Source organism: Cnephaeus nilssonii (genome assembly GCF_951640355.1).
Source record: "Cnephaeus nilssonii genome assembly, chromosome: 19".
NCBI lineage: Eukaryota > Metazoa > Chordata > Mammalia > Chiroptera > Vespertilionidae > Cnephaeus > Cnephaeus nilssonii.
In genome coordinates this window covers 49,845,323-49,861,821 of record NC_137090.1, presented here as the reverse complement: position 1 = coordinate 49,861,821, position 16,499 = coordinate 49,845,323, and the positions used below count along the sequence as shown (strand labels likewise).

Genomic DNA, 16,499 nt, shown 5'->3' with positions numbered 1-16,499 from the left:
TGGGGATCAGTCACTCAGTTCTACTGAGTCAGGGCAACGGGAGGCGTTTGGGGAGTCCAAGTGGTGGCAGTCCTCTGTGCTTCCATTTCTTTGTCTGAACTCCACTGCCTGGTCCGACAGCAGAGCTGCACGGCCAAACCCTGTGCTTTGTCAGGCATCTGCTGGCTCAGTCACTGTTCGCTCCCTTGCTGCTCACCCTGCTGGACTGCTCCTCCACGCTCCCCCCCCCCCCTTGCATCTCTCTGTTCCTCCAGTGGAACTGGCTTCCTCCACTCTAGGTAGAGCCTCGAGCTCCCGGCTGCAGTGCTGCACCTGCAGGCACCTGTGCTTTCCTCTCTTCTTGTGTCCCAGTTTATTCTTGGTTTCCCACCTTTAGATGTTTCAGTATGCAAGTCTCTCAGGCATGGGATTTCTTTGTTAAATTATAGTTGGTTAAGTTGTTGAAATTTCTATGATCTCTTTAATGTATTGCTGGATCTGATGTGCTAATATTTTGTTGAGGATTTTAGCATCTATGTTCATCAGGGATATCCTATATAATAAAAGGGTAATATGCAAATTAACCATCACTCTGTCACAAATATGGCGGCACCCATAGCCACAAGATGTCGGCGCCTAGTCTCCTCAGCCCCACCGGAGTCCCCCAGTCCTGGGGGGATGGGGGTGGCTGCTGAGAGTGGGTAGCGTGAGCGCCCTGGAGGAATGCTTGCTTCGTCACTGCAGCGATGAGGCAAGCATCCCGCCCCGGCCGCGGAGGGCCTCTGGGCCTCTGGACCTCGGAAAGCCTCTGGGCAGCGGGTGCAGAGCAGCCAGGTCCCACATAGAGCAGAGAACCACGGGGAGTGGGCCTAAGCTGTCAGGGCTCCCGGATAGGAGAGGGTGCAGATCAGGCTGAGGGACCCACCCCCTGTGCACGAATTCCGTGCACCGGGCCTCTAGTTGGCCTACAATTTTCATTCTTTGTAGTATCTTTAATTAGTTTGGAATTAGGATAATGCTGGCCTCATAAAAGGAAGTTTTCCCTCCTCTTGAATTTTCTGGAGTAGTTTGAGGAGGCTAGGTGTTAGTTCTCTTTTGAATGTTTAGTAAAAATCGCCTGTGAAGCCATCCTGGGAGTGTGAATGACCGATGTCCCGTGTGGTTCAGGGTTCAGAGTTCAGGATCTGGAAGAGGGGCCGCATGCAAATGAAAGAGACAAGACAAGAAATAATAATTTGGAAATTGGGGGCCAGACAGGAGCCCAACCCAAGAGGAAGGACTCCACTTGGGCTCAGGCCTTGCCATCCTTTTATTCAATTTGGGATACACCTATAGCCCTTAGGCAGGCAATTTTCAGTAACAGACAGACTATCTTATCAGGAAGGATTTACATGACTGTCTGGTGGGGAAGTTGCTTCAGCTACCATTGTCTTGATTAAACAGTGGGTGCATAGCTCTGACCTTTGCCAGGGCTCAAGGGTCACCAGCATTCCAGGCTCCTTGTCCACACCTCTCTACTAGTTAAGACAATAGGTGGTTTCCCACAGGGAGTGTTTTTATTACTGCTTCAAATTCATTAGTTGTTACCGGCCTATTCAAGTTTCCTGATTCTTCCCAATTGAATTTTGGAAGATTGTATATTTCCTGGAATTTGTCCATTTCACCCAGTTTGTTCAGTTTGTTGGCATATAGTTGTTCATATGTTTTTTTGTTTTGTTTTACAATCCTTTTTATTTCTGTGGTGTCAATTGTTACTTTGACACTTTCATTTCTGATTTTATTTATTTGACTTCTTTCTTTGTTTCTTGATAAAGTCTGGCTAACGGTTCATCAATCTTTTTTATCTTTTCAAAGGACCAGCTCTTGATTTCATTGATCTTTTATGTTGTATTTTTAGTCTCTATGCCATTAATTTCTGCTCTGATATTTATTATTTCCTTTTTTCTACTTCTTCTGGGATTTTCTTGTTGTTCTCTTTCTAATATCTTAGTTGTGGGTTTAGGTAGTTTAGTTGATGTTTTTCTTGTTTCGTGAAGTAGGCCTGTAATGCTATGAACTTCCCTCTCAGAACTGCTTTCGCTGTGTCCCATAGCTTTTGGGTGATGGCACATCCATTTTTATTTGTTTCCAGGAAGTTTTTTATTTCTCCCTTATTCTCATTGTTAAGCCATTCATTGTTTAATAACATGCTATGTAGCCTCCATGAATGTTTTTGAGGTTTGTTATTATAATTGATTTCTAGTTTCATGCCATTGTGATCTTAGAATCCTATATAATAAAAGCCTAGGTGGTGTCACGCCCTTGCGTGACGTCCTCATGCGATGTTGTCACAAGATGGCCACCACAAGATGGCTGTGTGCACAGTGGAGGCAGGACTGGGGGGCCGTTTTGCATGGTGAGGCCTGGGGGTCCCACGGCTCTGCGTGGCACGGAGGAGGCTGGTCCCAGCGTCTCTATCACCTTGTGCGAAGGAGGCGAGTCCCAGTGGAGGAGGTGGGTCGCGGCAGGGGAGGGCAGTTGTGGGCGATCAGGCCAACAGGGGAGGGCAGTTGTGGGCGATCAGGCCAGCAGGGGAGGGCAGTCATGGGTGATCAGGCCGGCAGGGGAGGGCAGTCGTGGGCGATCAGGCCAGCAGGGGAGGGCAGTCGTGGGCGATCAGGCCAGCAGGGGAGGGCAGTCGTGGGTGATCAGGTCAGCAGGGGAGGGCAGTCGTGAGTGATCAGGCCAGCAGGGGAGGGCAGTTGTGGGCGACCAGGCCAGCAGGGGAGGGCAGTTGTGGGCGATCAGGCTGGCAGGGGAGGACAGTTGGGGACAATCAGGCCAGCAGGGGAGCAGTTAGGCGTCAATCAGGCCAGCAGGGGACTAGTTAGGGGGCGATCAGGCTGGTAGGCAGAAGTGGTTTAAGGGTAATCAGGCAGGCAGGCAGGCCAGCGGTTAAGAGCCAGAGGTCCTGGATTGTGAGAGGGATGTGGGACATCCCCTGAGGGGTCCCAGATTGGAGAGGGTGGAGGCCAGGTTAAGGGACAGCCCCCCCATGCACGAATTTCATGCACTGGGCCTCTAGTCCTATACACTGAGTGGCCAGATTATTATGATCTCTGAACGCATAATAATCTGGCCACTCAGTGTAGACTGACCACAGAGTTAGGATTTTAAAATAAGGTTTTTCCATGTATAAGAACTGCATTGTGGGTAGTTAGAAAGAAGCAGAGGACTTAATAGCCAGAGGCTGGGGGCCACTATCTCCTGGTCCCTTGACATATCAAGATTTGCAAGCTTTCCCTTATACATAAGTACACTGAGCGGCCAGATTATTATGCATTCAGAGATCATAATAATCTGGCCACTCAGTGTATAATAAAGAATTAATATGCTAATTAGACAGATGGCGGAATGACTTTCTGGAACAACCAGTGGGTGGGGGGGGCGGGGCTGTGGGGCAGAGAGGCAACCAGGGCCATGAGGCAAAGGACTGCAAGGGCCAAGGCAGCCAGGGCTGCAAGGGCTGGGCCCCTTGCCTGAATTTTGTGCATCGGGCCTCTAGTATACTTGATATGATTTCAATCTTATTGAACTTGTAAAGGCTTATTTTGTGTCCTAACATGTAGTCTATCTTTAAGAATGTTCCACATGCACTTGAGAACAATGTATATTCTGCAGCTTTGGGATGAAATGTTCTATAAATATCAACTAAATCCACCTGATCTAGTGTATCATTTAAGGTTGCTGTTTCCTTGTTGATTTTTTTTTGTGTGAAAAATCTCCAGTGATGTCAGTGAAGTCCCCTACTATGACTGTATTGCTGACAATCTCTCCCTTAAAGTCCTCCAGGATGTTTTTAATATATTTTTTTATTTGCTGAATCCAGATTGGTTTCTAGTGCCCTGAGTGTACATCAGCCTCTTTTGTACTTTGAGGCTTTTATTTTTATTTATTTATTTATTTTAATATATTTTTAATTGATTTCAGAGAGGAAGGGAGAGGAAGCGAGAGATAGAAACATCAATGATGAGAGGGAATCATTGATTGGCTGCCTCCTGCACGTTGGACCAAGCCCACAACCCAGGCACGTGCCCTTGACTGGAATCCTTCTTCCGCAGGCCAATGCTCTATCCACTGAGCCAAACCGGTTAGGGCGAGTCCTCCTGGAATTTTTAGATATATTTACATGCTCATTTATTTGGTACATATATATTTACCAGGGTTAAATTCTTTTGTTAGATCAATCCCTTTAGTATTATGTAATGACCATCTTTGTCTCTTATCACTGTTGTTTGGAAGTCTATTTTCTCAGATATAAGTATTGCTATCCCCACCTTTTTCATTTCCATTTGCATGGGAAATTTCCCCCCATCCCTTCACTTTCATGCTGTGTGAGTCTTTTGTTCTGAGGTGGGTCTCTTGAAGAGAGCATATATATGGGCCATTTTTAAAAAATCTATTGAGTTACCCTATGTCATTTGATTGGAGCATTTAAGGTTATTATTGATAGGTACTTATTTATTACCATTTTTATTCTTTATGCCTATGCTCCTCTAGTTCTATATTTCTTCTTTTTTCTTCCAACAGTCCCTTTAGCATTTATTGCTATGCTGGTTTAGTCGTAATAAGCTCATTTAGCCTTTTTTTTTTGGTCTGGGAAGTTCTTTATTTTCCCTTCAATTTTATTTATTTGTTTATTTTTAAATATATGCTTATTGATTTCAGAGAGGAAGGGAAAGGGAGATAGAGATAGGAACATCAGTGATGGGAGAGAATCATTGATCAGCTGCCTCCTGCATGCCCCACACTGGGGATTAAGCCCGCAACCTGGGCATGTGCCCTGACTGGGAATCAAATACATCTTGATTGGGTCTCTCTCTGCCTCCTAAATTTGTGTGACCTTTTTCCTTCACCAGGTTTGGGAAGTTTTCTGTCATTATTTCTTCAGATAAGTTCTCTACCCCTTGATCACTTTCTTCTCCCTCTGGTACTCCTATGATGCAAATGTTGTTACCGTTCATGTTGCCCCAAAGTTCCCTTAAATTCTTGTCATACTTTTTTTCTTTTTTAAAATATATTTTTTATTGATTTCTGAGAGGAACAGAGAGTGAGAGAGAGTTAAAACATCAATGATGAGAGAGAATCATTGATTGGCTGCCTGCTACATGCCCCACACTAGGCATGTTCCCTGACGGGGAATTGAACCATGACCTCCTGATTCATAGGTCAACGCTCAACCACTGAGCCATGCCGCTCAGGCTGTCATCATACTTTTTAAGTGTTTTTTTATTTTATTTTATTTTTGCTGCTCTAATTGAGTGTTTTTTCTACCTTGTCTTCCAAATCACTAATTTGATCCTCTGCTTCTTCCAGCCTCTTTAAATTCCTTCTAGTGTCTTCTTGATGTCAGATATGGTATTTTTCATTTCTGACAGGTTCTTATTCATGGTTTTTCTGTCCTTGTTAATGCTGATGTTGTCCCCACTAAGTTCTGTGTAGTTCCCATTAAGTTCTTTGTAGTTTTCACTAAGTTCCTTGAGCATCCTTATGACCATTAATCTGAATTCTGTGTCTGATAAATCGCTTACCTCCATTTCATTTAGCTCTTTTTCTGGAGAGTCCTTTTCCCCCCCATTTAATTTAGGGGTTGTTTCTTTGTCTCCCCGTTTTAGTTGTTGCTTTGTGTTTGTTTCTATGTATTAGGTAGAACTGCTATGTCTCCCCGTCTTCATGGGTGGTCTTTTGTAGTAAATGTCCTGTGGGACCCAGTGGTACAGTCTTCTTGACCTCCTGAACTGGATGCTCTAGGATTGTCCCTTTTCTCACTTCTTTGGGCTCTCCTGTTGTAATTGGATCTTTTTAAAACATATATATTTTTATTGATTTTAGAGGGAAAGAGAGATAGAAACATCAATGATGAGAGAGAATCATTGACTGCATGCCCCCCACGGGGGGAGTGAACTCACATCTGGGCATGTGCCCTGATTGGGAATCAAACCATGACCTCCTGGTTCATAGGTTGATGCTCAACCACTGAGCCACGCTGGCCGGGCATAATTGGGTCTTGATTGTTGTTTTCCCATTCTTCGGTGGGATCTCCTCTCAGGCTGGCTGACTGTGAGGCTCAACCCCGACCATGTCATGCGAGCTGTTGTACAGGTACAGCTGTTCTAACGTTCCACCCAGAAGTTAGTGTCCCCACTTGTACAATTGGTATGACTCCGTTGATTGCTGTGTTTAAAGGATATAGTCTAGTCCTGGCCAGGTGATTCAGTTGGTTGGAGCATTGTCCCGATACACCAGTGTTGCGGTTTCAATCTCAGTGAGGTGAGAAATGAGTAAAGCTGCAGGAGACCATGAGCCAGGAGTCAGAATGCAGAAGTCAGAACTGGAGCGAGAACGGAGAGGAAGCTGTGTGTCCTTGGAACGTTCGTTAATATCTTAAGCATTAATTTCTCCATCAGTTCTCTCTCTGTGAGGAGAGAAGCTCTGTGATCCATTTTAACCGTTTTAAAGTGTACAATTGAGTGGCATTTAGTACATTCACAATGCTGTGCAACCACCACCTCTATCTAGTTCCAAAATATTTTCATCTCCCCAAAAGGAAACCCCACACTTACTAGCAGTCATTTTCCATTGCCCCCTCTCCCTGGCCCCTGGCAACCACTATCTGCTTTTTGTTTAAGGATTTACCTATTCTGGACATTTGTATGAACAGAGCCACACCACACTTGGTCTTTTGTGCCTGATTTCTTTCACTTAACAGAATGTTTTCCAGAGTCAGCCGTGTTGTAGCATGTATTAGTACTTCATTCCTTTATGTGGTTGGAGACTACTCATTGTGTGGAGAGACCATGTTTGTTATCTACTCATCAGATGGTGGACATTGGCTGGGTTCTGCCTTTTGGCCATTGTGAATACTGCTGCTATCAGCATTCATGTGTATGAGTTTTGTCTGAACACCTGTTTTCAGTTCTTTTAGATATGCACCTAGGAGGGAATTGCTGGACCATAGAATAATTGTATGTTCAACTCTTTGAAGAATGGCCACGCTATTTTCCACAGCAATGGCACCATTGTACATTCCTTCCAGCAATGCACAGGGGTTCCAATTTCTGCTCTATCCTTGCAGTCCTCCTGTCGAGCCAGCAGGAACACCGTGAGCGGCTACTTCCTCGCGGGCCGGGACATGACATGGTGGCCGGTGAGTACACCCTGACTCCTCCCACCCCTCCTTCTATTGGGGCCACATCTGACCTCCAGGTCAGCCAGCTTCTGCATCTTTGAGGTCACTGCCCAGTCCAGTTTAAGCAGGTGGTGATGGGGCAGGCTGAGGCTGGGGGTATAGGAGTGGGGTCCTGGAAATTGTGTGAAGGGCGGGGACTTTGGAATCTGGGTGGCTCACAGCTGATTCCTTTTCCTCTCTCCCCACCAGATCGGAGCCTCCCTCTTTGCCAGCAGCGAGGGTTCTGGCCTCTTCATTGGACTGGCCGGCTCAGGCGCAGCTGGAGGCCTGGCTGTGGCAGGCTTTGAGTGGAATGTGAGCTCCCAGAGAGTGGGTGCAGGGTGTGGGAGAGCACAACCATCTTGCAAGGCCCTGGATAGGGGCTCCACTGGAGTCCACACCTCAGTGGCCAGAGGGGCACCTCCTAGCACCTTAGGTCTGCCAGTGTCCAGCTGTGTTCTATGCAGCAGTGTTCCTGGGGAGATCTGGTCTTCAGAATGCCAAAATGCTGGACAGACCAGCAGGAAGGCAGCTGCTAGCCTTGGCTCAGGCCATCTGTTTACAGAGGTGCAAGGAGGGGAAGGGGCTGGCCTGAGTTCTCCTGGCAAGTCAGGCCTCCAGACCCCTGGTGCCCGTTTCTCCTATGGAGCAGGGCTGTGGGGCTGTGCCCACGTCCTCACCCTGCCACTGTCGCCCGCAGGCCACCTATGTGCTGCTGGCCCTAGCGTGGGTTTTTGTGCCGATCTACATCTCCTCGGAGGTGAGTCTGCTCCTGGAACCTCGCAGCAGCCTCCCTTGGGTCGGGGCCTTGGTCCTAATTGGTGGTGGTGATGGGCACGACCCTCTGGCTTCACTCACAAGTTGGCAAACTCTCCAAGCTGTGTTTATTATTATGCAATTAACATTCCTATCAACCCAGCAAAGCAGGCCCCTGGGACGTCAGCCCGGGTACCGTCTCTGCTGGTTTGCATGCTGCGTCTTAGAGTCCACACCTCAGTGGCCAGAGGGGCACTCCCAGCAACTTAGGTCCGCCAGTGTCCAGATGTGTTCTATGCAGCTGTGTTTCTGGGGCACACAAGCCACACACCTGGGCAGCACACCTGGGTGTTACACCTGAGCTGCATACCTCGGCAGCACACCTGGTGGCACACCTAGGCAACACTGCCCTTGCCTCTGCCCACTCTTTTAGCCCCAGCTGAGCAGTCACTAAGTCTAGGGGTTCCCATTTCCTGGATGTCTCTCAGTCTGTCCCTGCTCTGCCCCTCACAGTCACCTTCTCCATTCAGCCTCACACAACTCATCTGGTTTTGTCCTATCAGCTTCCGAGCCTGTCCCTCTGTCCCCAGCAGCAGCCCCTCCAACCCATTCCTCATGTCAGTCTTGAGCAGCCCACACAAGCCTGCCGCCACTCCCCTGCCTGAAACCCTCAGAAGAGGTGGCCCCCTTCGCCTGGAGCTCAGTACTCAGTGTGGGCCCGGGCCTGCCCTTGAGCTGGTGCGGCCTCAGGAGTGACCCTGTCCGGCCTCCCCAGATCGTCACCATGCCTGAATACATCCAGAAGCGCTATGGAGGCCAGAGGATGCGCATGTACCTGTCTGTCCTGTCCCTGCTGCTGTCTGTCTTCACCAAGATATCGGTGAGCCGCCCCACCTCAGCTTCTAGCCAGCAGAGCCTGGACACATCCCACGCTGGAGGCCCCCCAAACAGACCTGACGTCCTCTCACCCTTGTTTAACATCTGGGGAAACTGAGGCCCAAAGAGGGACAATGCTGGCCTAGGGTCACACAGTGAGTTTGTGACAACGGGTCCAGGGCCCCCAGAGTGGAGGCTCAGCAGCCAGCATAGTTGGGGGAAGCATGTAGGTTCTGTGACTCCTGATTCACCGCAGGTTCTAGATATGGGGGCCCTAGAGGGGACTCAGGATCAGGGGTTGGTGGTGGACTTCCCTGTTCAGCCTCTGGTTTTCCCGGGACCTGAACTGAGGTGAGCAGGACTGCCCACGAGGGGGCGCTGAGAGCCCTGCTGGTCTGGGCTGAGGTTCAGAGGCTGCCTGAAGCCCACCTTCTGCCTCTCACTGTGGCTGGTCAGCTCTGTCACCAGCTGGTCCCCAACAGCACCCGCCCCCGGCATTGGGGTGCCATCCAGGCCTCTTTCCCTGGGGCCTGGACCTGGTCCCGCTGGAAGGGTAAGAGCAGAAAGCACACCAGAATGCCAGTCAGCACTTGCTGGTGGCTTTCCTGTCCAAATCCCTGATTTTGCAGGTAGGGAGCCAAGGCCCAGGGAGGGCATGGCCTGGTCTTAGGCCTGCTGGTGACTTCATGGCAATGCCAGGCCTGGCTCTCACTCCCCTGACGGGGTTCAGGAGCGGGGACCTGGCTGCGTCCTGGGTCAGCCTGCTGAGAGCTGAGTGAGCCTGGATGAGACCTGAGACCCGGGATGAGACCCGAGACCCGAGACCCGAGACCCGAGACCCGAGACCCGAGATCCGAGACCCGAGACCCAAGCCTTGGCCCCCAAAGGCGGCGGACTGGCCGGCCTGCCTCCCAGGCTCTGTGCAGGGGGTGGGGTGGCACGTTGGAGGCGGGACGTGCTCCATGAGCCTGGCCTCCTCAGTGGTGCTCACCTCCTGGGCCTTCTTCAGGTCGGCTCTGGGCCTGGGAAAACCAGACATGCCATGGGTTTTGTGGAGGGAGGGGAGGCCTCACTGGTCAGCCCGGAGCTGCAGGCAGGGCTCCCTGGAAATGTAGTCCTGGGAGACTGACTGCTCCTCAGTGGCCCTGGGGCGTCCTGGGACTGGCCTGGGGCACCCTGGGACTGGCCTGGGGCACCCTGGGACTGGCCTGGGACAGGTCTGGGGGGCGGCCTGAGACTGGCCTGGGGTGCCCTGGGACTGGCCTGGGGCTGCGTGAGACTGGCTTGGGGCAGCCTAGGGTCCACCTGGACCACATGGGCTCTGACTGGGGGTCTGACCTGGCATTTGACCTGACCCTCCCCCACCTTGGGCCTGGGGACGGTGGTCGGCAGCCCTCTGCACACCCTGGGCCTTGTCTGGGCCTGGCCTCTGCTGTGCACCCACAGGTCAGCTCCGGGGGCCGCAGAGCATCTTGTTCTTGTGCAGGTTTCCGGGACCTGTTAACAAGCAGGCATTGCTCTGCCTCCCAAAGACGAGGCGCTCTCGGAGCATCGTGAGGTTCCTGGCTCAGGGTTTCCCTTTGGAGACCGCAGGGACCTGCTCTGTGCTGCGCTGAAGTCCAGTTTAGAATTTCCCGCGCACGCGCTTCCTCTCCGCATCCCCGGCCCTGCGCCAGGGCCTCTCCTGGGACCAGAGGCTCAGAAACAAACCAGACCTGGCCCCTGCTCTGAGGTGCACCAGAGGCCGCGCTCCAGTTCGCACCAAACAAACCTGTGTGCCATCTGGCTGTGGGTGCCATGTCCGCCCTGGCCAGAGCGCGACAGTGAGGGGTGAGGCTGGAGGTGCTGATGGCCAGGGGTCCAAGTACCCAGCGGCGCTGGGGGTCAGGCAGGTAGTGGCACCGTCAGGCTGGAGTCAATGCCTCGGGCCCCTCCCAGAGGACAGGCCAGAGGGCGGGAGGCAAGAGGAGGGAGGCCCCCTGGGGCTGCAGGGGGAGTCCTGGGCCAAGGGGGTTCCTCTATCCCCCGCTGCAGCCTGCTGGTAGTCTGGTAAGGGTTATGTCTCACACTCAGAACAACCTGAAATGGGCGGCTGGGGTGGGACTTCCAGAATGACGAACGGTTAGGAGGTCCTCAGAGACTCTCCTGAACTGCAGCCCCAGTTTATAGAGGAGACAACTGAGCCCTAGAGTGGCTGCACTTGCTGAAGGCCATGCTGAGCCAGGCAGAGTCAGTTAGAAGCCAGGCCTCTGCCTCCCAGGCCCGGCCAGCCACTGCCCGCTGTGCCAAAGCAGCCACAACAGGATGCTTCAACTCCGCTTTGTGATGAGGGTGGCTCGGTTTACCCACCTGTAAGATGGGGAGCAACCCATTGACGTCAAGGCTGGGGCTTCAGCACCGATGCTGGGGTTGCCCAGGTGAAGCAGAGGGGGGCTAGAGCCCTGGCTGACGGCCCTGGGCGGAAGCTGTTTGCAGGCCCGTGCCCGCTGGCCTCCAGAGGCCCTGGCCTCCCTGCGCTGAGCCCCAGGGATGCCCAGGCACTGCACTCCCAGGACCCATCCCAGATGCAGCCTGTCCAGAAAGAGACCACAGGGCCTGCCAGCTGCCACCCCTCCGAGGGCACCCCGGTCTCAAAGAGAACATGCGACGTCAGGGTGCAGAGAGCACCACCGACCCTCGGGTGGGGCTGAGGGAGCCAAGGTCCAGCTCCATCACGGTGCGGCTCTGGGCCCATCTGCTCTCTGGAAAGTAGGGACTCTTGGCATGACACATCAGGCCACTTGGAGTCAAGGCCAACTGAGCCTCCACGGTCCTTCACAATGCAGCCCCTGCTACGTCAGTGACCTCACCGCACCCTCTTCTCCCTGTTGCACCTGGCATTCCAGCATGGCCTCCTTGCAACCTCCTGAGCATGCCAGGCATGATCCTGCTTCAGGGCCTTGGCACTTGCTATGGTCTCTGCCTGGAACCTTCTTTCCCTGGATAGCCACATGGCTCACTCGCTGACTTGTCTCAAGTCTTTCAAAGCTCACCTTCACCATGAGGGCTAGCCTGCCCAGCAGGTCCGGACTCCCTGACCTGCTCCCTCTTTTCCATCCGTGTACTATCTTGCGGTATGCTGCATAGTTTGCTTAGAATGTCTGTTGTCTGCCCCATTTTTTCTCTTTGTTCATTGATGTATCTCCAGTCCCACTTCATGGGAATGAATGAGATAATATATGCCAGGGATCAGCTATTTTTATTTGTTTTTGGTAAAGGGCCAGTAGTAAATATTGTGGCTTTGCAGGCCACATGCAAACCAGTTGACCCTCCAACAACCTGGGTTTGAACTGCACAGGTCCACTGCTACATGACTTTTTCAGTAGCTACGCAGTTGGCTCTCCATTTCCTGGGTTTTGCATCCACGATTGGGAGTCCTCGGATGTGGAGGGCCAACTGTATGGATTCTTCTTACTCCACGCATATCAGGGACTTGAGTGTCAGTGGACGTGGTGTCTGTGGGGTCCTGGAATCAATCCCCCGCAGGTACCGAGGGACTGGAGTTAAGTCTCAGGGGGTCAAAAGTTATAGGTGGATTTTCAACTGCACAGGAGTCAGGACCCCTAGGCCCCAAGTTGTTCAAGGGCCATTTGCCTCTGAAGTGACTGAAGCGACAGCACCAGTGGGCATGGCGGATTGGTCTGTGGGCTCCAGGGCCATCCCTGACACAGTTCGCGCACGGCGTGCCAGGCCCGGGCTGAGCCTGGGCGATGATCTCTTTTCTGGCTCTCAGGGAGCTTACGGTCCAGACAGATGAGATAAGTACACAGACCAGCGCAACCTCAATAAACAGTGAACGTGCAGCAAAAGCAGCGAAGGCTGGGCTACCGTCTAGAGTGAGAGAAGGGGAGTGGGACCAGGCTCGCGTGGGAGATGAAAACGCGGGGTTTGCAGCAGCTGAAGGTGGGGCTGGAGATGCGGCCGCAGCGGGGAGCGGGGAGCAGTGACGGCCGGGCTGCCCGGCGGCTTTTACTCTGCACGCAGTGGGCATGCAGCTCCGGGTTTCCCTGGCACCAGCCACGAGCAGGAAGGTGGCATGGGGTGTGTGTGTGGGGGGGGCTGAGGTGGGAGGTGACGGGGGCGTTGGCGGTGGGACTGTCCTGCAGCTGTGGCCGGTGGGTCTGGTGCAGGGAGTGTGGCAAAGGGGAGGGTTTCTGCGCCCTGAGGGATGGTTATGGCCCGGTGAGATGGGCCGGTGTGGGAGCGGGGACACTCAGGATAATCTGGGGGAATCACCACGCCAGCTTCCCTGCTACCACATGTGCAGGGCACACGGTCGGCCCAGCGGCGGGGCGCTCGGCGGGACAGCCCCTCTCGCTGCCTGGGCCTCGCTCCCTGTCCCTCCGTGTCCTGGGCTCTGGGTTGTTTTCAAGCTCCATGCGATGGTGCGACAATGGGGTCCGCTGGCTCTAGGGACCTGGGAGCTCAGGGTCCCCAGGGCCAGCCCAGCGAAGGCTGCAGCCGTGGCCCCGCCTGGAGACGGCAGGGCTTTGGGCAGCGTGTTTCCCTCCACAGTGCGCCTCCTCGTGCGGAACCAGGTCGGGACACCCACCTGGGAGGACAGCGGAGCCTTAGATTCTCAGAATAAAGCGCTGGGGCATGAGCGCAGAGTAGGTGTGCCAGGCACCCGCGGGCACTGCCTGGGGAGGGGCCCTCCGGAGCGGCAGGGTTTCTGAGGGGAGAGGGGAAGCCCTGTGGGCAGAAGGCACGGTGTGGGCGCCGCCGGGCCTCACGCTTGGGGAAGAAGTAACAGCAAGTGGCAAGGACAGTTGGCGAGGAGAGTTCGGGGTCAGATCCCGGAGCAGCCCCACAGCGGGTCCGGAGTGAGGGTGGCCGGGGCTCTGCCCAGCAGACCTGGCTAGCCTGTGCCTTGAGAGGGGCCTTCCTTTGAGCCTCCTGTCCCTGCTGCCGTCCTCGCATCTTCTCCCAGGGTTTTGCCAGCAGGGGCGAGTCCCTCTGGCTTCGCCTCTATCTGCGTTTTCCTGGGCCAGAGGGGATGGGGAGCTGAGTGCTCCTGCCGTCTCCCCCCTCCCCCCTCCATTTCATAGATAAGAGTCAGAGCTCGGGGTGAAGCAACCTTTAGGTGGGACAGTTGACCAGGGACACAGACCCAGGCCCCGGCAGCTCTGGGTTTAGGGCTCTGAGCTTCTACCAGGTTGCAGCTTGCCTGGGTCTGCCGGGGAGAGTTCTGGTCAGCTTAGACCCGGAGACGGACCGGGTGTCCCTGAAATTCCTCTGGTGACAGCAGCGAGCCTTTGCTGGACGCTGTGTGGGACCCGGAGCGAAGACAGGGCGCGTCCCACCCCCACACCGTGGCCTGCGCTGCCTGCTGCCACGGAGGGAGGCGGAACTGGCCTTGAGCGGAGGGGGCGCGGGACCCGGCAGCTGGGGAGCGACTTGTGGAGGATGAGATGCAGAGACTGGGTGAGCCGAGGCCTGAGGCAGCAAAGTGCTGGCGCTGGGTGGTGTGGCCAGCGTCACCTGTGCTTAAAGGGACGTGTGGCCGGAAGGTCAGGCACAGACCAGGACTCCACTCTGAGGGCAGCTGGGGTTCAGGGAGGGTCTTTCGTAGTGGCCGGGGGAGCCTCCCGCCTGGCATCGCCACTCTCTACTCTCCTGGGTCTGACCTTGATGAAGTCCCTTCCCTCCCTGTGCCTCCATTTCGCCTCTAGTCTCACGGGAGCTGGAGGTAGATGCCTCAACGCATGCACATGCACATACAAACACGCGTGTGCGCGCACACACACACACACACACACACACACACACAGTCAGTCTCCACACAGCTGGTGTCCTCCCCAAGAGGTGAGGAGGAGGGAGGCGCAGGAACGTGGGCTCTGTCCGAGGCCCGGGAGCAGGGGGTCCCAGGCCTCACTCCCGGCAGTGCTGGCAGCTCCAAGCGGGACCAGGCGCTGGGGTAGCTCAAGGGGCTGGTGCCCTCCGGCCTTGCAGACTGCCCAGAGCCCGGCTCAGCCTTCTCGGGAGCTGTGGCCCCAGAGGCTGTTTCGGGTTGTCTCCCCTCTTAGCCAGCACGAATGGAGGCCTGTAAACGGGCAGGGCCCTGCCCTTCTCTTTCTGGGCGCCCCCTGCACAGGGCGCCGGGCAAGCTCTGGGAGGCGGGTCCAGAGCGCACCATGGAGCTCGGGTTCTTGCCCCAAATGGGTCCTAGATGGCGAGGGCTGTGTCGAGCCCAGCCCCTGGGTCCAGCCTCAGCCTGACACACAGTCCTGACTTCAGTCCCAGTCCCGCCGGGGCATTAAGCAAGGCCGCCCGTTCACCACCCACCCTGGTCTCCTCTCGGAGGCCCCGGCTGACGGGGAGCGGGTCCACCCCGACAGGCTCCCCTGGACAGAGGCACGTGCACCTGCGTCCTGAGGCCTCCAGGCTTTGTGGGCCTCCCCCAGGAAGCCCTCCTTGGGTCCTCCTCCTCAAGGATCCCCTGGGAACCACAGGGCCAGGCTCTGCCCTCACACCCCGCAGGGACCAGATTCAATAGCAACGCTGCTCCGCGGCGGGCGTGGGTCACGAGGACTTTATCACCAACACTAGATCCCTGCTGCACACAGTGCCACGGCCAGGACCTCCGCCCTCACCCCGCCCCTGGCAGGTGGGGAGCCCTCCTCACCCACAGGACGTTGAGGCCACTTGGGGAGTGAGCAGCAGCGGGGGGCTCGCTCACCCGGCGGTCCCCTCGGGCCTCTACACAGATGCCTTTCCCACCCCAGATCGACCTGTACGCAGGGGCTCTGTTCGTGCACATCTGCCTGGGCTGGAACTTCTACCTGTCCACCATCCTCATGCTCGCCATCACCGCCCTGTACACCATCGCAGGTACAGCGCCCGGCCCGGTCGGGGGGCATCCTGGAGAGAGGGGTCCTGACCGCTGGGCTGGGCGTCGGTGCCCGAATCTAGAGGCCAGCAGAGCCCACAGGCAGGAGCCGGAGGCAGGGCCACCTGCCCCCACAGCCCTGGACAGCTGTAGTCCAGCTGTGCTGGCCCAGCTTCCGGCTCCCACGCGCACCCACCGGGGAAGGGCAGGGCCTGGATGTGGAGCAGCAGGCCCGCCCGGAGCCCTGGAATCGCTTCCCGGTCCCTGCTCCTCGAGACCAGGGCCCTCCAGCTCCCTCTCTGCCGCAGGAGGCCTGGCCGCTGTGATCTACACCGACGCCCTGCAAACGCTCATCATGGTGGTGGGCGCTGTCATCCTGACGGTCAAAGGTGAGGGCTACGGACTGGCAGGCCGCCCAGCAGCACGCCCTCTGGGGCCTGGGCGTCGGCGCAGAGCTGGCTCAGGGCTTGAGGGTGAGGCGGGACCCAGGGCGGATGTGCAGACCACAGTGAGGCCACAAACCTGCCTGGGCGTCTGCTCCGGTTGTGAAGAGCCGTGTACAAGAGCCCCAGAAGCGCTGGGCAGGCGGAGGAGAGCAGGGCGAGGCGGGCCTGACCCTGGCAGGGGCTGCCCTGGGGCTCTGGGGACTCCTCGTTCCTGGAAGAATGCAAGCAGAGCCAGGACGCCACAGAGGGTGGCCAGGGGCCTTTAAAGTCTCTTCCAGACTCAGGCGCCCAATCCCGTGGCAACTTCTGCCTCTTGCGTCGTGTTTGTACCTTTGCTCTGAGCACTCACCCCAGCCTGGCCTGGGCT

General features: G+C 55.2%; 1 protein-coding gene across 1 annotated transcript in view; it reads left to right on the top strand.

Annotated features, from left to right (window-relative positions):
• Positions 1-16,499, top strand: part of SLC5A10 (solute carrier family 5 member 10) — a gene marked incomplete at both ends in the record, with an annotated part of 76,807 nt that overhangs the window by 17,474 nt on the left and 42,834 nt on the right. Inside the window, 6 exons of the mRNA XM_079798342.1 lie at positions 7,094-7,165; positions 7,397-7,501; positions 7,887-7,946; positions 8,718-8,822; positions 15,583-15,688; positions 15,995-16,075. Coding sequence (XP_079654468.1) covers positions 7,094-7,165; positions 7,397-7,501; positions 7,887-7,946; positions 8,718-8,822; positions 15,583-15,688; positions 15,995-16,075 — 529 coding nt within the window. The remainder of the gene's footprint in view (positions 1-7,093; positions 7,166-7,396; positions 7,502-7,886; positions 7,947-8,717; positions 8,823-15,582; positions 15,689-15,994; positions 16,076-16,499) is intronic.